This window comes from Suricata suricatta, chromosome 10 (genome assembly GCF_006229205.1).
Source record: "Suricata suricatta isolate VVHF042 chromosome 10, meerkat_22Aug2017_6uvM2_HiC, whole genome shotgun sequence".
NCBI lineage: Eukaryota > Metazoa > Chordata > Mammalia > Carnivora > Herpestidae > Suricata > Suricata suricatta.
In genome coordinates, this window is record NC_043709.1 from 65,582,548 (window position 1) to 65,590,503 (window position 7,956).

The window sequence follows — 7,956 nt, forward strand, 5'->3', positions numbered from 1 at the left end:
CAACAGACACATGAAAAGACCCTCAACATCACTCATCATCATGGAAACGCAAATCAAAATTACAATGAGATGTCACCTCACACCTGTGAGAATGGCCAAAATCAAAAAGAGAAAAAACAAGTGTTGGTGAGAATATAAGGAAGGAGGTACTGTCTTGCACTACTGGTAAGAACATAAACTGGTAGCCACAGTGGAAGACAGTATTGAGTGTTCCTCAAAAATTAAAAGCGGAATTACTATAGGAGCTAGGACACTCCCGAGTACTTTTCGCCAAAATACAAAAACACTAATTCAAAGGGAGACATGCACCCCGAGGTTTACTGCAGCATTATTTACAAAAGCCAAATCATGGAAGCAGACCACGTGTCCACGGACTCATGAACGGATAAAGAAGTGGTATATATATACAATGGAAGATTAGCCACGAGAAAAATGAAATCTTGCCATTTGCAAAGACGTGGGTAGAGCTAGAGTGTATTAGGTTGAGCAAAATAAGTCAGAAAAAAACAAATACCATGTGATTTCACTCACATGTGGAGCTGAAGAAACAAAATAAGCGAACAGAAAGAGACAAACCAAAAAGTGACTTTGACTATAGAGAACAAACTATGTTTGCCAGAGGGGAGGTGGGTGGGAAATGGGGGAAGTAGGTGAGAGGGTTTAAGAGCACACTTAGGATAAGCACGGAGTATTGCACAGAATTACTGAATCACTACACTGCATACCTACAACTAATACAACACTATGTTATCTATGTTCAAATTAAAATAAAATAATCTTATTTGTAAAGGCAAGAATGAGAACTACTTGGCCAGAGAAAGTATTTGAGATCCTTTAGATTCACGTAGAGCTTTTACAAATAGGTTGTCTTTAATGTTGTTGTTGTTGTTGTTGTTTAAGTAGGCTCTACACCCAACATGGGGCTTGAATTCACAGCCCCGACCGAGATCAACAGTCGCGTGCTTTACCAACTGAGCCAGCCTATGCCCCAACAAATAGGCAAGGTCTTTTAAATTATTTGGTTCACACCTGGGGATAGAATCCCTGGAGCAGCCAATCCAGAGGTCTTGGGGATCCTGCTTTAGGGAAACTAGGGTTGCAGAAGAGATGGTGGAGGCAAACTGTGGCCTCTATGGGGCCTGGCAAATATCAAAAACTTGTGGGAGATCAACTTCTAACATGGTTCTGAACAAAATGCATCAGAAAGTGCAATCCTTTACCTACAGCAGATGCTCAATAAACATTTTCCTGGCATGAGTAAATGAACAAATGGAGATTTCAACCAGGCGACACAGTGAAAGTAGTAGGAGAGCAAGAAAGGTCACGACAGGCTGAGCCAGAACCTGCAGAGAAAGGATCTCTACTGAAGCCTCATGTCCAAGAACCACACTCTCCAAATCTCAATGCACTAGGAAAACAACAGTGACAGCGAGGACACCCAAGCCAACCACTTGCCCTTTCTCTCCTGGTGTTGCTGACAGCAAACTGTATGCATTTAATCAGTAACTGACAGACAGCATGACTAAACCACGCAGAACACCCCACAGGGTAGTTTGGGATGCTGGGATATAAATAGGTATGAGAATTCATAGCCTTATGCAGTCAGACTTGTTTAAAAATTGTAAGTGCTTTCCCTTGAATATCATAGCTGAATTCCAGGGTCATATGTAGAAGAAATGTAGTTGGAGGTACACAGCCACAAAATGTGACTCCAAATTGAAGTACTAATGAGTAACATAAAAAGATACCCTAGAGGCTATTTAGAAGATGATAAAACTAAAGAGAAAATGTGTAATTGTGAACATCTTCATGTGTTTAGGGCACGTTCTGTTTAGGACTGTTGCCAGAGAAGGCGATTTGCTCCTGTACAAGGGGTGATGTTCCCTCACCAATATACAGAACAGGCGTCACTATCAGGTACAGACAGACCATTAAAGGATCCAGTAGAACACCAAAACTCAGCTTGCAACCCCAAGCTTTCAGTTACTCAATCCTGGTCAACATCAGCCAAAGAGTCATGAAATTTAACCTTAGTTCGAAGATGCTGAGTACAAAAATCATTGAGCAAATAGTAAGAGTCAGCCTATAGGAATGGGGACAAAAGCTAATAAGACTCCCTGTCACTGCCTGTTGCTCTGTTAGGGTTTCCTGAGGCCACCAGTGAAGGAGCTGGAGCCCACTCCGCCGAATTTTGAAACTGAACTACTCAAGCTACCTAACTAGATTCCCTGCCATCGTAGGGCTGTATGTACCCGTTCTTTGGACACCAAGAGGGTGGACACAGTTCAAAGAACTTTCAGCTTCAAACCAGGTCCTCTCAATCAGCACTATTCAATTGGTGAAGTTATTCTTCCTTAGGAAAGCAGCTTCTCACTCTTCAAGCATCTGCCCTACCTCAAGCAACCTCCAGGGGGCACTAAGTGGTCCGTTCTCAAAAAGCAGTGGGGCAGACTGTCCCCACAGGCGGGCGCACCAGATGGGGAGGAGCAAGGCTGCTGTGGCAGGAGGCTGCTTTCTGTGATTGGAGCTCCCGGCCACAGGACATTGGGGGCTCCTTCCCCCCTCCCCTTCCTGCACTGACCCACTTAGCAGGCAACTGTTCACAGTCCCCCAGAGGTTGCTCCTCAGACATCCAGGCAATCAGAGGAAATGGAGGTGAATCAAAAAAGCAGGGTTTATTTTTCTACCAAATCCCCAATCCATGTTCCAGCCAATGGATGAAGGGTAAATCAAGCCTCACAAAGACTCTTGGTAAAAACAATTGTTACTTTCTACAGGAAAAAAATTTTTTTTAAGTTCCTAGGCATTTGTGAACAGATGAAAACATTTCCCATATTAAGTGGTCTGTGCTTATGTATTCAAATGTTCCCACCCTCTGTCTTCTGTGCAGATGAGGATAGTTCTGCAGCTGCACTCACAGTCCGAGCTCCATGTCACTCTGCATTGATAACCAGGAACCACGGTGTGATTTCTATTTGTAATGCCCTAAGAAGAGCCGAAAGGATTGGGACTGAATTCTCCAAACTTTCTCTGAGTGCCTACTATTTGCTGGGCACCGGCCAGGCACTGGGCAGTGAATCTGCTGGTTCTGAGAAACAGATGGTGCTACCAAGAGGAGCTCTCCCCTCCTAAGTGGCACGAGGATATTTGCTGGCGATGAAGAGAACCAATGTCTCCTTTCCTTCTACCGCCTGGGAAAGGTATGAAACTCGGGCCCTGGGAACAGGTGCTGTGTCTCTTCTGGCAGGTGCTGCCATGGAAGGACCAAGAGCAGTTGCTAAACAGCTGTGGAATTTGCTCCACAGTCCACATAGTGATGTGTCTCCAAGGAGCTCTGTGTCATGTGGCCAATGTATGAAATCTTCACTGAAGTTCTGGGGGGCGGGGGGAAGAAAAAAAACAACAAGAAGAGTAAGTTTTGTTTTTGAGATGAAGAAAGAAAAGTTACCTAAAGAATTTCTTGCAAGCTCAGGCAACAATATCCGTGGGTCCCAGATGCCTATCTTCACGGTTACCTAACCAGGAGGCGAGAAGATCTTTCTACATTCACAGAAATGCTACGGCATGAAAAAGTGCTTCCAAGTAAGTGGTTCTCAACCCAGGACAATCTTACCCTACGGGAAACCTTCGGCAATGTCTCAAGACATTCTGTGGCGTTACAACTGAGGGGCGGGTAGGTGGGGACTGTTACTGGCGTTGAGCAGGTAGGGGCTAGGGATGCTGTTAAACATCTTGCAATGCACCACAGTCCCCACAACAAAAAACTGTGGGGTCCAAAATGTCAACGGAGCCGAGGCTGAGAAGCTCTGCTCTAGGCCCTCCTGTTCAAATGTCTGTAGCAGATGCCTGTCATCTGCAAATTTAATGGTCAGGGTTCTAGGACCAACTCTAAAGATCCAAGACATATGGTAATTTGTGTGGACAGAAAGTAGGTCTGGTCAAATGCCCAGTACTCACACCTTGAAAAGTTCTTCTCTTCTTCACTAATCTCATTAGGATTCTACCAGGATCACAGAACCAGACCCTGCTTCACGGAGAAAACTGAACGTCCACCTCCTCACTGTGAATCTGGTGATTTGTGAGGGGAATTGGACACTAGAGATCACCCCAGGGTGCACTGTATCTGTGCCTGTAAGACATCATGTGTCCCCTCCTTGGTAAAGTGCCTTTGCTCTGTGGGTCACACAGCATCTCCCGAGCAAAGGTGGTGAGGTCACACAGATTGATGGCCCGGGGGCAGACACAAAGGCCACGGGGACAGGGACAAGAGCAACGTACCGCATGAAGATCACTATGTTGTGCACCACGATATCCGGTAATGTGCAGAAGAAGCTACGGAAGAGCAAATATGGAAACAGTTAGCTGGGTTTGAAGAAAAAAGAAAAAAGGAGACCCATCCAGAGGGGTGCTGGATTACACAGTCGGCGCTGCCTGGGGCCCCTGTGCTCCCCCACCCTTCCGACCTACGCGCTCCCAGGGCGCACTAGCTCTGAGTCCCCACAGTGTCCACACACCCTCCCACATCATGGTACTTGTTTTCTCAAACCCACCATCTAAATGCTGGAGTCTGTAAATGTTTCTAGTGGCTTGAGGTCCTCTTAGAAATTCCAGCACTTTGGTCACATAGCCAACAACACATTATCCAAGCAAACCCCAAGATGGCCAAAGCTGAGGGACCTACAGGCCAAAGGCTGGGGCTTAAGCTAGGACCAGTGCCAATCAACTGAGTATACTCTGAATCCCTCCATCCAGCAGAAAGCACGCATAGAGACAACACTGTCCTTACTACACATAGGAAAATGGTCCTCCCATCTCAGCCTTCGCAGTAAAATTCACCTGAAAATAAGACACCGGAGTCAGTCTGTGGCCCAGGCAGGCTGGACACAGAACAGTACTATTACCAGCAATCCGCAGACTCGAGAGCATTCTCCCATCATATACAAAATACTTCCGCGAGATTGTCCCTGACACAGACCATGACCCTCTAACAATGACTGCCACTTCTTCCCTTCTGAGAGGCCAGCAGACTTCACACTATAAAAATGCCTCTTTGATTTGTAGTGAACTGCTTCTCTCAGAAATTCTATTGCTCTATTACTTAAATGCCAGCTGCTTCTTTTTCCCCTAACTTCTCATAGTGACAGAGCACATCAAGTCTTCCTCATCAACCAGCTCCTACCAGTGGGAACGAGGAGAGGGAAAGTGAAGTCAGGAGGCTACCGCATCCCGCAGCCCCTGCTCTTCCCTGAAGCCCATGGAGCAAGGGTCCGAAAACAACGGCGTACCAGTTGCTCGCTCCGAGGTGGAATGAGGGAGACGTTAGTGGTCACGTATGTGCCAACCACTGTGTTCATGTACTGAACTTGGCTGGAGAGGCTGGTCACTGCCACAGAGTAGAAATTGGAGTTCCTGATTTTCAGGGTGGCCTGTGTCAGGGTGAGGGAGGAAACAAGGATGAGTGTCCTGGGTCCAAGACTTGTAGGTGCACAATCTGGTAAGCCAGGCCCTACGTCTTACCGTGATGGCGAGGGTTACAAGGGAGTCCTGCTTATTAAAGGTGACCTTCACCACTTTGATGCCGTCTTCATCCACAAGGACTGAATGTGGAAACAGGAAGAAAACCACCAAACCAGACGCCAGGAGACAGAGCAGGACAGACAGGAGGACGTACTGCTTGCTGCGAATGACACAGCACATGATCGGCCGGGCAGTCAGATATCAAGGTCCAATTAGTCAAGATTAAATACAATGAGGGGAAAGGGAAAGGACTAAGCCAGGAACCACAAACCAGGCAAGAGTGAGTGCAGTGGGAGAAGCCTTTAAAAACTCATTTGAATGCTGTCGTCATCAGGGAAGAGAAGCTGAAGAGAGGGGCTCAGAGGACAGAAACATTTCCTCGCCTCCCAGGATACCCCTGTTCTCCAACGCCTTCCAGGTCTACTCCTTCACTTGGCCCTCAAAATGCTTCTACCAGTTTCCTTCCCCAGATTGTGATGGGGCAGAGATAGCTTGCTTGACCAGACAGTATTAAAGGAAATGGGGAGTTTACAAGAACAGATAGTTTCCAAAACGTAGCTGGCGCTCATACATACATGGGACCAAGGACAGGACAGAAGTAGGTATTCAGAGGAGAGGCATGTAACTCACGTTCTCTGAGGTCGTAATCTCTGATCACTGTGGGGGATCAAAGCCACCAACTCGTTTACTTGTTCTAGGAAAGAACCAAACAATTATTTCGGTAAAATAAACCCCATATGCTTGTGAAACTCTCCTTTATGTCATATACCGACCTGCTACAACACAGGCTTGCCTGGAACTACATATTTCTAGGATACTAGTTTTACATTTTGGGTCTGAGGAACAAGAAAGCAGTAAATCTATAGAGTGTGCCACAAATGACAAAACATCTATCAATCCTACCAAGGCGGTGACATGGAGGTTGAGAAATCTAGATCTGGTTCTGGTTTTACCGCTTGGCCTTGAGCTGCCAAACGGTCCTGGGGAAGTCATTACCTCTCTAGGTGGCTGTCTCCTCATGGGTCACACAAAGGATTTGGAGTAGATGGTTTCTAAGGTTCTTACCAGTTGTAAGCATCTATGACTCCCCATCTAAATTGTGGAGACTTTCTGAGTACCAATGACTGACAGATGATCCTGCACTTAATTGAGGCTCCATTCCTGAGCATGTGTTTTTCTCTCCCCACTTGAAAGATTTTCCAGACCTTAGCCTGTTAATGATTTACTATCTACCTCCCTGAAAAGAAGCTTCCAAGATGGCTCCACTGAGACGCTGTGCCAGGCCTCACAAGTGAGAGCAAAGTGCCTGTCAACAAATCCCATGACGGAGAGCAAAGTGAATGCTCTGGGCCAAGGAGACAAAGAACAAAAGGGTGGAAATGAAGAGAGGGTTTCAAATGTAAGGAGACCACGAGAAGTTGCAGAAACTACCCAGATTTATTAAGTTGGCTTCTGTTCAGGGCACTGTGACTATGACACTATTGCCTAGAAGAAAAGCTCTATCTCGGCAGCAGAAGCAGCCCTGTGGGTACCTTGGGAATCCTTCCCATGACTACCAAAGATGCTCACCTGTTGGAATGTAGCCTGTCCCCTGGCACGTGAGACAGGTGATGCTATCTCGACCGGTGAACTCCACATATGGGAACTGAGCAATGGCTTCTTCCTGCTCCCTTTCAGCCTGCAAATCCTCCCTGTCATCTTTCTTCCGCTTGCAGTAAAAGGGACGAGAAGAGCTTGAATGCTGGGACCCCATGGCCGGGATATGCCACTTGTGTCATGTCCTAAGATGTAAAGAAGCAAGTGGGTGCACCTTAAGCGGCCACGCTGGGCCCGGAGAGAATAAACTGCCTCTATCAGGAAAGTGAAAACACAGAAAGGACCAAATTGCCTTCCTGTGACTGCAAACACCGGCACATTTTCTACCAGGATCGTCATTCTGTAGTAATGTTCCTCACCCGCTGTCTTCCCTTACATAAAGCCAGAGGAACAACAGCCCCCTCCACCAACCTAGCCGGCTCCTCTCTGCCCGGGACTCGGGACACCCCAGCTCCAACCGGGCCCCAACCTCGCCCCTTCCGGTCCGCTATTTGCAAACTGCGCTCTCCTCGAGAAAACCCCGGACAAACAACTGACATCAAATCAATAACAGCCCTTAGAGATTCCCATCCCCCTCCACTCCCAGCCCCGGGAGGCGGGCTTAGGTCACGCCCCCTGGCAGAGTGACGCTGCGAGCCCACCGGGGTCGCCCTGGCGGGAGCGAACGCTGGCGTCCCGGGACCTGCAGGGCGCCAACTCCCGGCAGCTCCTCTGAGGACCGCACCCGCCGCCACCTGCCCGCTCCAGCAGGTTTACCTGCCTCTTCAGTCCTCCCTACCGCCAGCACTCGCTGCGCACGCGCCGAAGGCCAAGCCGCAGGGGGCGGGGGGACGCTGGCGTGCA

General features: G+C 47.8%; 1 protein-coding gene across 4 annotated transcripts; it reads right to left on the bottom strand.

Annotated features, from left to right (window-relative positions):
• Positions 1–2,650: 2,650 nt before the first annotated feature.
• TMEM106C (transmembrane protein 106C) lies at positions 2,651–7,956 on the bottom strand. 4 transcript variants are annotated; one of them, XM_029953934.1, is made up of 8 exons: positions 7,870–7,956; positions 7,087–7,298; positions 6,148–6,211; positions 5,518–5,677; positions 5,286–5,426; positions 4,787–4,836; positions 4,279–4,332; positions 3,187–3,374 (listed from the first exon to the last, which is right to left on the bottom strand). In XM_029953934.1, exons 2-8 carry the CDS (start codon positions 7,268–7,270, stop codon positions 3,278–3,280), a joined length of 750 nt encoding a protein of 249 aa, XP_029809794.1. In that variant the 5' UTR covers positions 7,271–7,298; positions 7,870–7,956; the 3' UTR covers positions 3,187–3,277. The 4 variants fall into 4 exon arrangements, with proteins under 4 accessions (XP_029809791.1, XP_029809793.1, XP_029809792.1 ...); XM_029953931.1 differs by lacking the exon at positions 4,787–4,836 and having other exon boundaries at positions 2,651–3,374; XM_029953933.1 differs by lacking the exon at positions 4,787–4,836 and having other exon boundaries at positions 2,651–3,374; positions 7,874–7,894.